Source organism: Cyprinodon tularosa, unplaced genomic scaffold (genome assembly GCF_016077235.1).
Source record: "Cyprinodon tularosa strain WSP-4 unplaced genomic scaffold, ASM1607723v1 ctg411, whole genome shotgun sequence".
Classification (NCBI taxonomy): Eukaryota; Metazoa; Chordata; class Actinopteri; order Cyprinodontiformes; family Cyprinodontidae; genus Cyprinodon; species Cyprinodon tularosa.
The window spans coordinates 760,460-776,848 of NW_024039132.1; the positions used below are offsets into that span (position 1 = coordinate 760,460).

The 16,389-nt window shown below is 38.2% G+C and overlaps 2 protein-coding genes across 5 annotated transcripts in view; both read left to right on the plus strand.

Annotated features, from left to right (window-relative positions):
- The window catches only part of adcy3a (adenylate cyclase 3a), a 263,750-nt gene extending 257,319 nt beyond the window's left edge, over positions 1-6,431 (plus strand). For all 4 annotated transcript variants that reach the window (XM_038298655.1, XM_038298658.1, XM_038298659.1 and 1 more), the window contains one exon: positions 5,362-6,431. In XM_038298655.1, the coding sequence (XP_038154583.1) occupies positions 5,362-5,541 (180 nt within the window). In that variant the 3' untranslated portion in view covers positions 5,542-6,431. The remainder of the gene's footprint in view (positions 1-5,361) is intronic.
- A 1,990-nt stretch (positions 6,432-8,421) lies between these two features.
- Positions 8,422-14,319, plus strand: LOC119792158. Its single transcript, XM_038298654.1, has 15 exons — positions 8,422-8,929; positions 9,011-9,219; positions 9,349-9,556; positions 9,818-9,893; positions 10,001-10,284; positions 10,375-10,431; positions 10,507-10,583; positions 10,670-10,729; positions 10,963-11,168; positions 11,267-11,369; positions 11,456-11,618; positions 12,471-12,574; positions 12,735-12,879; positions 12,963-13,089; positions 13,744-14,319. The coding sequence occupies exons 1-14, from the start codon at positions 8,897-8,899 to the stop codon at positions 13,008-13,010; spliced, it is 1,773 nt and encodes a 590-aa protein (XP_038154582.1). The 5' UTR covers positions 8,422-8,896; the 3' UTR covers positions 13,011-13,089; positions 13,744-14,319.
- The last annotated feature ends 2,070 nt before the right edge of the window (positions 14,320-16,389 follow it).

Below are 16,389 nucleotides of genomic sequence, written 5' to 3' on the forward strand. Positions count from 1 at the left end.
CGCCACCGGACCTCAGCAACTGCAGACAAAAAAAACAGACAGTTAACCAAAATAATCTTAAATAAAAAGAACAATTTCAGCCCGACTAAATCAACAAAAGGGCCATAAATAGAAGTAAGTAGATGAAATGAAAAACAGACAGTTAACCAAAATAATCTAAAAAAAAAAGAACAATTTCAGCCCGACTAAATCAACAAAAGGGCCATAAATAGAAATAAGTAGAAGAAATTAAAAACAGACAATACAAGTTAAAAACGTCAGGACCAGGCGTAGCCCTATTACCACGCCACCGCGGAAGGTGGAATGGGCACGCCGATGCCACACCCCAAACACGGCTTCACTGAGGGCAGATAACGCCGCCGTAGTCCACTTTAAAACAATTGTGCAGAAATCCGTGAAACGAACACCGACAGAGCAGCAATGGTCCAACTGTGGGGGACCTGTGAAAATTAGTCACCATTTTGAATGAAGCTGAAATAAACTGGAGCTCAGGTGAGCGTTAATGTCTTACCTGCTGATCCACAAACATGCGCGCACACACACACACTCGCAGACCGAGAAAGAGAGGGAGCGCAGCACTGAGGCGTTTTACCTATGATCACACTTCAATTTAGATTTTCTGGCCAAGATCAGCTAAAGTGCAGGAAGAGAAAACACCTACCACCAGATCATCAGCGCAACATGCACCAGCGATTTGTTGCTTTCCGCTGCCAGAGTCCACCGGACGCAAGTCACACAGTGGGAGAACAATGACGACACATGCCTGACTGAGCGCCGCAGCTCCCTTATGTACACCACGCCCACCTTAAGAACCGGAACTTCTCACCTGGAAACTATTTGTGAAATTATGTATATTTCTATAACACTACACTGCTAGCTGTCCCCCAAACTGAAAGCTTTCCAGGAGCCTTTTATATGGTGCAAGTCGGCCTCATCAACATCCTGATTGGCTTGACAATCTTCTGGTGGTCCAATCATGTCTATGCTCCTCTGCAGCCTTCACGCAGCTGACAAGGAACATTTCTGTCAGAGCTGAACCTGCATAAGAAAACAAGCCTGGGCAGTCTTAAAAGGCCAGGGACTGTAACACGTTCAGGATCAGGCTGTTATTTCTGCACCTGTCCACCAGCTGCTCCCTCTCCTCTCTGTAGTCCTGGCTGTATCGTCTGCAAACTTCTCAATGTGATTGGTGGTGGACCTGGGGACACAGTCATTTGTCATCAGGGTGAACAGCAGGAGGTTCAGGATGCAGCCCTGAGGGGAGCCTGTGTTTAGACTGATGACATTAAAGGTGTTCTGTCCAACCCCGACCGACTGAGGTCATTTGGTGAGGAAGCCTAGCAGCCAATTGCAAGGGGGTGTATTGAAGCCCAGCGGTTCCAGTTTGCCAGAGTAATGATAGTGCTGTGGGATGATGGTGCTGAAAGCTGAACTGAAGTCCAAGAACAGCATCCAAATGTGGGTGTTCTTCACCTCCAAGTGTGCCAGGGTCAGGTGAAGAGCAGAGGAGATAGCATGTTCAGTTGAGCGGTTCCGACGGTAGGCAAACTGGAACGTATTGAATGTTGGAGGGAGACTTGAGATGATGTGCTCTTTAACCAGCCTTTCGAAACATTTTATCATGATAGGAGTCAGTGCGACAGGCATCATCAATCATTGAGTGAGGTCACCTGAGGCTTCTTTGGGACCGGACTGATGGTAGCAGATTTGAAGCATGCTGGCACTACGGATCAGTCCAGCAAGGTGCTAAAAATCTTTGTGAGGACACCAGCCACTCCTTGTACACCCACCCAGGTATGTTATCAGGACCTTGGGTTGACTCTCCTCAGAGTTTTCCTCACTTCAGCTACGTCCAGGTTTAGTGCCTCCTCCTCCTGGAGTGGAACAGCTTTCACTGCTGGAGTGCTGTTTCGTGCCTCAAAATTTCCAAAGAAGTGGTTCAGTTTATCATGAAATCAGTGTTTGCTGCATACATGGGTGGGGGGATTTGTTGTAGTAATCATCCGTATGCCTTTCCACATCCTCCTGGTGTTGCTAGCGTTGTAGAAAAAGATCCTTGATCTTCTGGCTGTAGTTCTGCTTTGCTGATCTGATGGCCCGGTTTAAGTTAAAATGAGCTGTTCTCAGTGCCTCTTTATCACCAGACTTGAAAGCTGAGTTCTGCGCTTTTAGAGATTTCTGGATCTCTCCATTCATCCAGGGTCATTGGTTGGCCCGAGTGGTGATGTTCTTTTTTATTCTGATGTCCTCAATGCATTTGATAATGTAGGCTGACACAGTCATGGCATACTCATCAGTAGTTGATGACTTGATGAACGAGCATAAATACCTTGGCCTTTACCTGGACAACAAATTGACTGTAGGCTGAACTGCAAAACCTTACAAGAAGGGACAGAGCAGACTGTGGCTGAATCTTAAACTGGCCCCTAAACACTAACCCTAACCCTTTGTTTGCACGTTCACTCAGATTTTCCGGTTTATTAAAAGCAGGAAAAAGGATTCTGTGATGGAAGATTTGTCTAATGACTGTGTTTTCAATGCCACATTTTACATAATAAAAAAACAGTACTTAGCTAGAAAGAAAAAAAAAACTGGAGCAGCAAACAAGTGTAGCGATACTTCTTCGGCATAATGATGGACCACTAGCCAAACAGCTACTTAAAGGACCATAGATGCAAGAAGGCCATCCATCAATTAAGTAATTTTATATCAATATGCTGTGATAGACTGGCGACCTGTCCAGGGTGTACCCTGCCTCTCGTCCGTAGATAGCTGGAGATAGGCACCAGCACCCCTCGTGGCCCCAATTGGGACAATGTGTCAGATAATGGATGGATGGATGGATATATCAATATGGACACTTAATTTCTGAAAAAAATAATTTTTCATACCTTTAAATGGGTCATAGAATGATTATACAGGGTATTTGGTCTAATGAGACAGAGACTGGATCCAAAATAAACCAAGACAGGTTAGTGACGTTTTGATTGGTTTATTGAGAGGGTTAATCTGACAGCGGGACTGAATCTGTGAGAGCAACAGGCTACAGGAAGACAGGCGGGCAGATCGAGGGAGGTTTACCAGTTTTTGATCCAGGACGGGGAGGCAGGCAGTTGAGCAGAGCTTTTCCGAGTCTGTGATCCAGAGAGAGGGGAGCAGGCAGACCGATCAAAATGAATCTGAGATCCGGGGATCCAGAGGCAGAGCAGAGAGGGTAATCAGGCAGGCAGAATCAGACATGGTCAGGCAGGCTCGGTATCAGGAGGCAGATCGGGTCAGAAACAGGTAGACAATCAGGTAATCTTTAGATGCTGGACTATTCTTAGCGGTTTGGCTCGAGGTAATCTGGCACTGAGGACTGATCTGATGGGGTTTATAAACTGCTGGAAACAGGTGACTCCGGTCAGAGCTAATTGCGGACGGGAGGAGCAGAGCAGGTGTATGGACTGAGTGATCAGGCCAGAATCAGTGCAGAAACCATTACATTTGGTGCTGGTCCTTAAGGGTTGTGAATAGGGTGTGTAACACTGGTTGGGCTGAATGTGCCACATTTGCTGTTCTATGTGCCCTAATGCAAGCCTGGTTAAAAGCCCCAGAAAAAACGACGGGTTTCCTCCTTTCATGGTATGCTCATAATCACTTTAAAGCTCCTTTAGATGAGCTGAGCTTGTTGCATCATAGTAACCAGCACTCACTCACTGAAACATCAAATTGTTGATATTGTAGGGTGACCAGACGTCTTCCTACTTTGTGTCTTACTTTTATACCTGAAAAAATGTTCAAAGGGAATTTCAAAATCGCCTGGGATTTTGGTCGACTACAATGCAACCAAATACTAATAATAAATAATGCCCCCCTTCCCTTTGGACAGTGAACTAGTGGTCTTGTCTGTATGTCAATTTCGAGTTGTGACAAAAGTACAGGAAATAAGGCAACATCCCCAAGTTTACGTCAACTCGGTGCTTCGTTTGAATTCGCTTGTTTTATGGTGGAAGTTTAGAATTGTGAGATTTGCAACGAAAGGAGGTGTTGATCGGGTTTGAACTTCTCTGCACAACAATTTTACCCACTTAACTATCGTTATCATCTATGATAATGTAAACACAGTTTTGCATTTTATGACCCCTTTAAGGACTGTCCCAAACCCTATAGTGGGTAGGGCGAGTGGACCGTTCAGCCCTTAATTAGCGCATCTGCATCACTGCAGGCCTGTTTAGAATTTGGCAGCAGGTGTAACGGTAGTAGAAAGATGTTACTCCATATATATGTGCCGCTGGTTTGCTGGATCGTCGTCATGCTTACAGAAAATCAAAAGTTAGGTATATAAAAACATTTATTTATTTCTAAAACCTAATGTCCTCTTTGAAATAGTTTTATTTGAACATATACATTTGTTTCCTGAAAGGGGCAAAGTTTTAAATGTATGTCAACCTGCGCCACAGAGCTACAGCCATGCACATGGGGCGTCACTGTGTTGCCACTGCTTTCCTGTCCCGTTGGAGGGAAGAAGCCATCCATTCTGATTATGCCCACCCACCTTTAATCAAGACATTCCAGAGCTGTGATTGGAATAAAATAGAGAACATTGTGGACAACTATGACTTTTGAACCACAATATTGTCATTAGTCAAAGACACACCGCTGGAAAGACACACCAATGGAAAATATATCTCCTGCCTGCAGCTTTAATATCTACAACAACTCCTTGTAAAAAAAAATAAAATAAAATGTTTAAAGCAATGTCCTGAATTTTTGATTGAATAGAATTACATGAAATCGAAGAATCATACTAAGAGTGCGTCTTTGCAACAGCAGTGATATTAATATCGCACATTGTGAATTAAACCAGCTGGATTTTTACATATTGGTAGTATTACGTCTCGAAAATCAACAGTTTCTAGTTATTTTTGTCCCTGTTTTCTTGCATCTGTGACACATCACATAGGAAACTAGCTCAAACAGCTGAAAATGATGATCTGCCAAGCACGGGGTGGTATAACTGTCAGTGAGGTATAGTAATGCACATCTGGAAATACTTTGTCCCATAGAACAATAAAATATTTTAGGATTTCATTCAGAATTAATTCAATTCTTAGGATTTGTTATTAGGATTTTAAAATGGTACAACTCCAAAGATGTGTTGCTCAATATCGCTGCATGTTGGAGAAGCTTTAGTTTGATTCTGATATTCCTTATCAAACTATTTGTCTTCCTCCATTTGCGGATCAATTTCTTTTTAAATAGAAACATTTCCTTCTCTAAAAAAAAAACAAATAATAATAACACTGTATTTTTCTTTACTATTCTTAGAATTAATGCATCTAAAGCATTGTTTCTGATGATATTATTTTTTTCCCCCAGGTAGTGGAGGACTGCTACGATATTTTAAAGGAGTATGGCTTCCGCTTTGTGAGAAGAGGACCTATCTTTGTGAAGGGAAAAGGGGAATTGCTCACTTTTTTTCTTAAAGGAAGAGAAAAACAGGGCTCATTTATTAATGCTTCATCTGTCACTCTACCACACCAAGTGGTAGATGGTTAAAGTTCTCACTTAAGACAAACACTCCCTGTTCCCATCGTTTGGATATTTAAATGCTGCAATGTGCAGGAAAAAAAGTTTAAGAAGAAAAAGTAGTTAGGTTTTAATGTACATTGAAGCATAGAAATTCCTAAATTGTTCTTTTGTATGTATCTCATTACTGAATTGGGTTGTTTACTTTGAAAATACTGCAAAATAGATAGCCAGATAATGTTTTGTGTTGAATGAATCTAAAATTGAGAGACATTTTTTCATAGCAATATTAAACAGAAAATAGGTTTCTGTTATGTTTATAGTTTAAGGAAATTTTTCAGCACACTGTTTCAAACTACTTTTTATTATCTCTAACCTTTTGTTTTTTTAGGGTTATTATGATTAATGGAGTATTAACACATACACACATACGTTTTTGCTGCGTTAGACCAGAGGTACCTTATATTTTCCCAGTATTCAATCTTATACAAATGGTTGATCTGTAGACATAATGGTGCATTTAATGTTTAAATGTTTAGATTGGTAGAGAAATTTGCTTTCAGTTCTTGTAATTAAAGCAGTGAACATGTTTAAAACAGTCTACATGAGGACTTGGACATTTTTTTTTATATATTGCTCAGGTCAGTGATGAGCTATAAGTCATGTGTTTTTGTAGATAGAATCCTAGCTGGTTTTTTTTAATGCGTCATGGACAATTTCTCTGTGGATCTATTTGAATTATGAAAAATAACAAAGTCAAAGAGCATACAGGAATATGTAGTTGTGCTAAAAAGGTGTACGTGGGAAACATGACCTATAAACCTGTATAAGTTAATCCACCAATATTAAGGAAAATCTGCCTGTGTTTAAAAAAACTTTTGTGAAGTTAATAAAATATTGTGATTATCTAAGGGCTGAAATACTTTCTCATCAAATCCCTAACATCTAGTCATCACAAATAATGCATTATTGTTAGGCAGGAACCCAAATGTGTACCACATAAGCTACATAATGTCTGAATATTTTCCTTTCAATCTATCAATTCTGAGTAATAATTACATCTTAATATTAAATGCAGCATACCAAAAATGGTTAAAAGCTGATTTAAATTTCAATGAAAATGTACAAGTATACACTGCATGAAAAGTGGGATTTTCGTCAATATGCGGCACTGTAGATTGTCGTTGAAGTTCAGTTAAAGGCAGTGTTGTGGGAAAATTTATATCTTTCTCCTATTATATATTAATATTCATATTTACTCACTATAAAAGTTTTCACTCAGTCTGTTTCTCTCTCAAGGCCACACCATTCCCTGCAGAATGTTGTTTGTAGACCAGACATTGCTTCTTCCCATAACAATCCAGATTCTTTCTCAAGGTTTATTCATAACATGTTACTGTTAAGCAAAGTGTGTGTAATTTGTTATGACTCTGACGGCTTTCCATCGTTGTAACTAGGGGTGAACGAACCCTGCCCAGATCAGAACAGAGCAGAATGCTGTGCCATGATGACTGTTCTCTCTTTGCAAAGATCTGAATAAATGTGCCGACTGAGTGAAATCCATCGATCTCCGTTTATTTAACTAGGATGAATAGTTGAATACTTTTTTCCCACGACAATTTGGCGTTGTCAAGGCAGTTCTCTTTGACTGATTTTTTCCGAGGACAGCGATTGTCAGAAGTGTCAGGTACCACCTGGAGGAAGCAGTCTTCCAGCCTCAATACCCTGGTTAGAAGGTTAAGGGAGTGAGGACTTCTGACATCGAGGTCCCTGGAGGTCAGCAGGAGGATCAAAACGAACCATTTTTTTTTTTGAGACGGTGAGATGATCTTTTGTCGGCACAGTTTAAATTAAATTTCAAAAACTAAATCACAAAACAACAGATTGTTAACAGATTTAAAGATTACTAGAAAGCAAATACTGGAATATTAGCTCAAACAAAGTCCTCTTCTTCTCCATTAATATTATAATCTAGCAAGAAACTAACTAAATTAAAGATTAATAGGTAAATCATTTTAATGCACTTAAATTAGTATAATACTAAAGATTATACATATGGAATAACAGATAATTTTTGTTTTGGGGAGCAGAAAGGCAATTCAGGTTTTTTTCCACCTGTGAACCAAAAGACCTCGCATAGGAACGTGAGGCTCTCTCTAAGGGTGAGAGGAAGGTTGTAGGTGCCACCAGAAGGCATTTAATTTTACTGAGACGTCGGTAATCTAGAGTGGGATCCCCCCCAGTTATCCAGGTCGGCACCAGAGGATTGGTGTGCATATTGGAAACAGGTAAATTACCTGTAGATAATGGGAAAGGTTTTGCAGTTCTACAGTATGGTAGTAGAACTAAAGGCAAGGTTCCAGAGAATTGTCAACTCCTCAAGAAGAAATTTTTGATTTAATGTTGCAATAGAAAAAATGTTGAAGATAAGACAAAACGAATATCATGAGAAGTTAGAGGCTAAAAAGAAGGTAAGGTAAGAAATTTACTGATTTTGGAAAAAAAAAAAAAGACAAAAAAAATGGGGAAAAAAAGGAGAAGAAAACAGTTTAAAATGATGGATGGTTAAAAGGAGAGTTCAAAGACACTCTCAGCTTCAAAAAGAAATGGGTTAAAATAAGAAGTCAAAAAAGGCAGTGTTTAAACCTGATACTAAACATATTTACACTGTATTACATATTAAACTTACACTATACTAAGTTATATAATGAATTTTAATTTCAATGGTGCTTTTAAAGAAACAAAACTCTCTCAATTTTTACAGGAAGTTAATAACTCATAGCTAAAAATAAAAAACTATTAAATTTATTACAAAAAAAATAAGTAGGGCATAAAATAAGGTGAAATTAAAAGTTTAAAAACTGAAAAAACTTAAGATAAAATAAAATGGAGGAATTAACCTAAAATCAAATAAAGAAAACAACAAAATTAAATAGAGAAAAGTAAGGTTGATGATAAAAACAAAATTTGAGAAAATTAGATGAGAAAAGTTAGTGACAAGAGGGGAAATGTATGAGGTAAGATCACTGTCAAAATAAACTTGTGCATAAAAGCATAGTTGTGTGCATTTTAGTCAGAAGTTGTGCATAATAAAAATTTGTAAACTCATAATAATTGAAATCTCATTCAAAACATGCAACATACAGTTTAAATAGTTACAACTTCAATAACTAATAAATACGAATTTCAAGTTTAAATTTGTGCTTTATTCTTTATGAACACAAACAGCAGCGGCTGTTTGAGAATACGGATTTTTTCTTTGAGAATACGAATTCACAACAGTGGTCTGACGTCACGGTTTCCAAGGCTGGTTAATGGAGCACAGAGCAGGAAGATAGGAGCCGCGCATGCGTACTAAGTGTTCTTTCAACTTAGTAGCGGCAAGATGACGGACCAGGAAGCTACGGAGCAAAGCCAGGTAATCTTTAACATTTGTAACTTAAATCTTTATGTCTGTAGTTGATATTCAGACATCTAACTTTATTGAACTTTCTGTTAGGTACAGTTAGCGGATATCCTAAACACGGCACACAGTCTTGTGTCATTATTAAACCGAAGGTTAGGCTCTTCAGGGACTGTGAGGCCAGTTGCACAAGAAAGTGAAAGACAGTCTGTTGAGGGACAGTCGAGGCAAACAGAGACAGGTCCACAGTCAGGACAGCTAAGATGTCCTCAGCGCAGTGGTTCAGTTCATCAAGAAATGGCTCGGTAAGTTTCAACTTAGTCAGCCTGTGTAGCAAGTCTGCGGTCTGTGTTGATCTTCTGCATTTCTGTCAATTTAAATTTGATATTGAATAAAATAAGCTGTATAAACATCATCATCATCATTTTTTTCAGATCATTTCCTGGACTTTTTCGCCGAGAGACAAAAGGGAAAAGACGTTTTACACCGTATACCCGACCAAAAAAAAGTTTTCTGGTGAACTTTTTTCTCCTTGAGAAACAACGTTCCAAAACCCCCAAAGGAGACGAAGAACTCCAGCTTATATTGGCTGGTCTGGGTAAACGTTCTCTCTCAGTAACAGAGAGTTTAACACATACAGAGGTAATTTTTCTTTAAGTATAGTAGACTAAACTATAATCTGTTTCTTTCTTTCTTTGTTTCTTTTTATTGTTGGAGCTATTCTATCCACTGACTTTTTCTGCATCCTGTGATAACTGAATGAGCCGATGTCTTGGCTGAATTTCCCCATATAATTATATATATTCCAAATCAATGATCTCTCCTTGGGTTACGGAATAGAAAATGTAGAAAATAATTGTATTTGTTATATGTATGATATTGACTAGACTTTTTTTGTATAAGCTGACAGATTTGTTGCTTAATGCATTTCCAAGGCTTGCAAGCATCAATGGTGGCTGGTTGCTATACAAGTCTACAGGTATGTTGTAATGAAACATAAACTGTTAAACTTATGTTATACAACCAGTTTAACTCGGTGAATTTACAGTTGAGTAAATGATGTCTGTAAATGTTTAACATTTCTAGGTGGTGGTGGGCAGCGCAGATTAGCTGTTATTCCTCCTGATTCTGATGGTCATAGTGGGCACCAACTGAAGACCGTTAGTGGAAATGGAAAATGTACACTGTACATAACTCCTCTACAGGAACAAATTGAAACTTCTCCATTACCACCAGATGCAAAAGAATTTGAAAACATGCCTAAAGCTCCATGCACCACCTGCAACAACATGGTACCACTCCAAGCTCTTCCGTTTCACATCAAGAGCTGCAAAGAGGAAATGATTTATCTCAGCAGCTCCCCTGAGAATGTATGTCAAATACTGGCTATAAGTAATAAAGTGTTGGCTGTAATTAACCAAATAATTGATTACATTTATATTTGTATGTTTTATAATTAGGAAAGCTTCACTCAGGACAATGAATCTCCATTAAGGACAAAACATCAGACAGAGATGGTGAGATGCTTTGTTTGCTGGTTGTCTGTTTGAATTATTAATTTAACTTTTTTATGTACATTCTGTGTCATTTAGACTACTGAGTGTCCAGTGTGCAGAGGTATATTCAGCACTGATGCCATTGAGACCCATGCATCTGACTGTGGAATACGGTACTTCACCAGGATAAAAAAAAAAAAAAACATTTCATGTAGTCAGTGATTTATCCATATATGAATTCTAATTATTATTCCTACAGATCTTCAAACCAAGAATGCAATATAAGCACCTCAGAGGATGAGAGTAACTACTTTCAAAGGTAAACAAAAACAAAACTCCGTTTCACCATATTTATAGAGGAAAATGCATTATTTAAAGACGGGAGCTCCAATTAGTTATATTTTGATTCAATTTCTAGCAAAAGAATGGATAATATTTTTACATTATTCTTTCAGAAAGTGTTGGTAATATTTCTTTATCAGTTTTCCCACTCCTAACTTATTTGCTGTCAATGAACAACTAATTATAATTAACTAACTATAATTTTTTTAGCTCAGAGGAAATCTTGAACTGGATCAGCGGCCAAGTGGACGACAGTTGCACATTTTCCCTTTGTGTGTCAAGATTTGATCTCTTTAGTAGAGGAATGCAACAGTGGCAACGCCAGAAAAAATCCCGTCCAAACTGCCGACTGAAGGTTTCTTTTTTGGGGGAATCTGGCATTGACACAGGCGCTCTAAGTAAAGAGTTTCTAACAGGTACATTTACATTAGCTCATTGAGTTAGTTTTAATGGAACTTAAACATTATTCGATCACACTTTATATAATTTTTTTTCTTGTTGTTGTTCAATTTAGAAATGGTTTCTGAAATAGAAAACAAACTGTTTGTGGGCAGTGCAGACAAGAAGGGCAAAAATCCTCTGTACTGCCTTAACAGCCTGGATACTAACTACTTCCGGTACATAAAGCATTTTTTTTTGCCTTAAATAATTACATTTAATTAATACACTTATACTAAGTACATAATTTTTTCTTGATCTTTAGGACGGCTGGAGAAGTTATGGTAGCGAGTATGGCTCAAGGCGGACCCCTCCCAAACTTCATGCGTGAATGGTGCTACAGATACCTCTGCTCTGGTGATTCAGACAGCATCCAGGTGTCAACTAATGATGTCACAGATTCAGAACTGTTCCACCTTATAACAGAGGTAAGGAAGGTTTTAAAATCCAGCTAAAAACTGGACTATGTTTTTTTCCTAAAAAAAAGTCCTCTGAACAGATTCTTCTTTGTAGAAAAAATTCATCTCTTCTGTAAGAGACCTCTTCAGGCAAGAGAGTTACCAGTAAAGTCAGCCTTATAAGCAGTACTTTTGCAACAAGTTAATGATGGAAATCAAAACTGGTTAGTCACGTGCTGATCGTTCAAGTCTTATTCCTGGCCTGTTGTCCTCAGAGGGCTGATTCATGCTCACAATAACGGCATTGGAAGGGAGACAACTGGACCCAGCGACCTCCATGATCCAATCAATCGGTCATTGGGCAGAGGGTATCTTTTGCATGTGACTACCTGTAACAATTTCCATTGCTAATTTGTAGCAAAGGTACTGCTTAACAGGCTGAGTTTACAGGTGACTCTTAGACTGAAGAAGTCTCTTGGAGAAGGGAGATGTATGTACATGAGCCTGACCGCCCAGACACACACACAGATGAAACTGCTGAGATTTTTGTCAAAAAATAACATTTCTTGTTTGATTTGCTTCTCAATTTTGACATCAATAAGGGGGGAAAAAATGAAAAGGATAAAATGGGAAAAAAATATATAAAGCCACACCCAAAGGTACATACAGTGCGTGTAATCGTACATCTGCAGGAACCCCTGTGTACAGATTAAATTATGTTACAGTGATTAAAGGTATGTGAAATATTAGCTTATTATTGAGCAAAAGGTTATATACTGTAAACTACCACCGAAAAAAGATTTCCAGAAAAAACAGTGTATTCAGTTGTCATTTGTAAGTTTCCAAACATTTTTGGAAAAATAAAGCTTGTTTGGTCTTCAGGTAAACAGAGCAACTGATGAGAACATAAATGAGCTTACGGATGACATAGTAGGCTGTGGCTATACTGGAAAGGTATCTGTGGACAAAAAAGACCTCATCATGAGGTAAAGTTTTTGTTTTTCTTTCATTTGCTAAATATTACTGATTATTCAAATGTGTTATTTGTGTCATGTAACTACTTCTAAATGTTGAGAAATTATTCTAAGCACACAGAATTTTGTAATTAAATGCTTTTGTATTGTCTTATATAAATATGTTTTGCAGAGCGATTGTGTTGCACTCAACAATGAGACTTGTGCCGATGCTTGACCAACTGAGAAAAGGCCTGCAGCTGTGCGGCCTGCTACAAGTGATGAAAACCAACTCAGATTTGTGTTTGCCTATGTTTGTTCCTGGGGAAGATGGCAGAGTGAGTATACATTTATGTTGTCTCCATTAAAATAGTTTTATAAACATATGGAACGACTTATTTGTATCCTTTGATCATGCCAGGTGGATGCTGCATTTTTCCTTGAAAGATGCCAACCTGGGTTTAGTTAGAGGGGTTCTGTGAGATACAGCAGAGAAGTTAACATCATGAACTTCTTTCAAGACTTTCTACAAAACATAGAGGACTGTGGTATGTTTTCACTGGCATGACTATTTTGTTGTAAATGTACTACTGCCAGTGGTGATAGGAAAACAATGTTTTGATCTGTGTGTTTGTGTGTACTGAGAGAACTTTTCTCATGAATAACTTCATTTATTATGAATACTTTATTATAATACATTTAAATCTAATCAACTTCTTAGTTGATCTTATATTTATCGGCTAATGTAGAATGTAAGCATAATGCTGCTTTCAGACCAAACTCCTTTTAAGCATTAGTGACTTCACATGCAATGTTTATGGTGAATGCGCCCTCGGATTACTTTGAGCTATCCTACGGTGCGTCACACGCATCTTGCGCTGCAAGCTTTGAAGCTTTCTGGATGTTTTGTGCTGCCTATTTGGGTTGACCAGCTTTGAGCACCTCTAGAGCGGCCTATGTAAGAGCTGGATGCAATAGTTGTATTTTATAATAATCCAGTAATTCACAGCACATTCACGTCGTGCAAGGCTCTCAACATTTTGCAAGAGTTTGGAATGCACCTATAACATTAAAGGTTTAACCAAAACTGTTTAATTTCAAAAACAAAATCTGACTTAATAAGCAGTTGTAATATGCATATCTTCAAAAATGCTAGGCTTTTAACTTTTTGTTTTCTCCTTAACATCTACCTTCTTTACAAGAACAAGATGGTCAGAAGGAGGATCCACAGCAGCTGACCGTTGGCAAAATCATGCAGTGGATAACAGGACAAGCACACAAGCCAGTGCTGCCCAGTGAGAAGAAGGACTTCTTCATTTCTGTTAAATTTTACCATGACTGTGACTCAAGTCATACCATTTGTTTTCCTGTTGTTAGTCCCTGTAGCCGCACAATCACATTTCCAGTTGTACATCTTACAACCCTGAATGACTTTAAAGAAAATATGATAGCAGCCGTTACTCACGGACAATCATTTAGCCTCGTCTGAGTGATTTTGCTTTTTGTTAGTTAAATGTGCCGTTCTGTTGGAACTTACATGAAAAAAACCACAGTGGCCAATGTTTCTAAGTGAAATCCTTAAAGTTCTGTCAGTTTGATAAGTAAACACTTTCCAGGACTTTAGTTACCAGGTTTATAAAAACATTTGTGTAAGTTATATTCAGCTGTTTGAGTTACAAGAAATTCAGTTCAAGGAATGAAAGTTTTTAAACTTTCAGTGTTTTATAAAGGAGTTTGACAGTTTTTTTCTAAACAAATAAAAACTGAATTATTTTTTACGTATCTTCTGATTTATTTATTCAAACACAATAATTAAAGTTTTTCATCAACAATCACAACGACACACAGCTCCATAAACTATACTTTCATAATTTGTAATCTGTATAGAAATGAGTAAAAAGAATACAATCAAATACAGATGAATAGCTGTGCAGATAAATGACATTAAATACCCAAAAATGGTGACATCAATGTAGATTATTAAATTTGCAAAGGCAGGATACAGCAAATAGTCATATTTTCACAACAGGTGTGTTACTTAAATGCTGTTGCTTGTTGCCCAGTGATCTTCAACATACTGAATCATTGACACATAAATGTCCTGTCCATATGATTGAGAAGGTGCAAGTGGATTGATCATGGTCATCACAGCTTCCATTGCATTTGAAGTCAGAGGACAGTCAACTTCTGGGACATGAACTCCAGAAGGTTCTTCACTGACACCATCAAACGTTTCCCAGTCAGTTCCAAAGAGCTCTGGGTTCTATAAGCAAAAATCAATGACTTCTAACTGCCAAATAATAATGTTTAAGTTTTGTTTCATTAAACAAACCTGCACATCTTCAGTCTCATGAGAAGGTTTCTGCATGTGTCCCATGGTCCAGAGCTGGTTAGGGGTGAGGCCACCTTCAGACTTTAAAGGATGATTGTCCCATCCTTCTGTGAAGGTGTGCAGAGCATCTGCAATGCGTGGAAGGAACACATAGTGTGCACAAAACAAATGCAGAGTGTTGGACAACTCCAGAAGTCCGTGCTCCTCCAGATTGTGAAGTACTTCGTAGTAGAGATGAGTTACACTGGTCCACACGTCTTGCCATAGGCGCTCAATTCTTAATACAGAATTATATTTAAAAAAAAACAGAAAAGCAGAAGGTGAAACAGCAAAAAAGCAAGTGTTTTCCATTTGACCCTGTGGAGTTATAACAGACAAACCATTAATGATACAGCCATGATCTTTTCTGGCAATCACCTAGAGCTGAAAACTAACAATATAAAGTAGATTTGAGCAGATGTTTTTGGTTCCAAGCTTCAAATCAGAAGTTGAGGCCAAAATGCTCTTTTCACAGTGAGATAAAGCTATTTTGGCCTGTGGAGTTATAACAGACAAACCATTAATGATACAGCCATGATCTTTTCTGGCAATCACCTAGAGCTGAAAACTAACAATATAAAGTAGATTTGAGCAGATGTTTTTGGTTCCAAGCTTCAAATCAGAAGTTGAGGCCAAAATGCTCTTTTCACAGTGAGATAAAGCTATTTTGGCCTGTGGAGTTATAACAGACAAACCATTAATGATACAGCCATGATCTTTTCTGGCAATCACCTAGAGCTGAAAACTAACAATATAAAGTAGATTTGAGCAGATGTTTTTGGTTCCAAGCTTCAAATCAGAAGTTGAGGCCAAAATGCTCTTTTCACAGTGAGATAAAGCTATTTTGGCCTGTGGAGTTATAACAGACAAACCATTAATGATACAGCCATGATCTTTTCTGGCAATCACCTAGAGCTGAAAACTAACAATATAAAGTAGATTTGAGCAGATGTTTTTGGTTCCAAGCTTCAAATCAGAAGTTGAGGCCAAAATGCTCTTTTCACAGTGAGATAAAGCTATTTTGGCCTGTGGAGTTATAACAGACAAACCATTAATGATACAGCCATGATCTTTTCTGGCAATCACCTAGAGCTGAAAACTAACAATATAAAGTAGATTTGAGCAGATGTTTTTGGTTCCAAGCTTCAAATCAGAAGTTGAGGCCAAAATGCTCTTTTCACAGTGAGATAAAGCTATTTTGGCCTGTGGAGTTATAACAGACAAACCATTAATGATACAGCCATGATCTTTTCTGGCAATCACCTAGAGCTGAAAACTAACAATATAAAGTAGATTTGAGCAGATGTTTTTGGTTCCAAGCTTCAAATCAGAAGTTGAGGCCAAAATGCTCTTTTCACAGTGAGATAAAGCTATTTTGGCCTGTGGAGTTATAACAGACAAACCATTAATGATACAGCCATGATCTTTTCTGGCAATCATCTAGAGCTGAAAACTAACAATATAAAGTAGATTTGAG

Excerpts from the sequence above, each read along its gene's own strand:
- LOC119792158 (XM_038298654.1), top strand. The coding sequence starts at position 8,897 with ATGACGGACCAGGAAGCTACGGAGCAAAGCCAG. Across the intron at positions 9,894-10,000 it reads GTTGCTATACAAGTCTACAG|GTGGTGGTGGGCAGCGCAGA; the intron begins GTATGTTGTAAT and ends TAACATTTCTAG. Across the intron at positions 12,880-12,962 it reads TTCCTGGGGAAGATGGCAGA|GTGGATGCTGCATTTTTCCT; the intron begins GTGAGTATACAT and ends TGATCATGCCAG.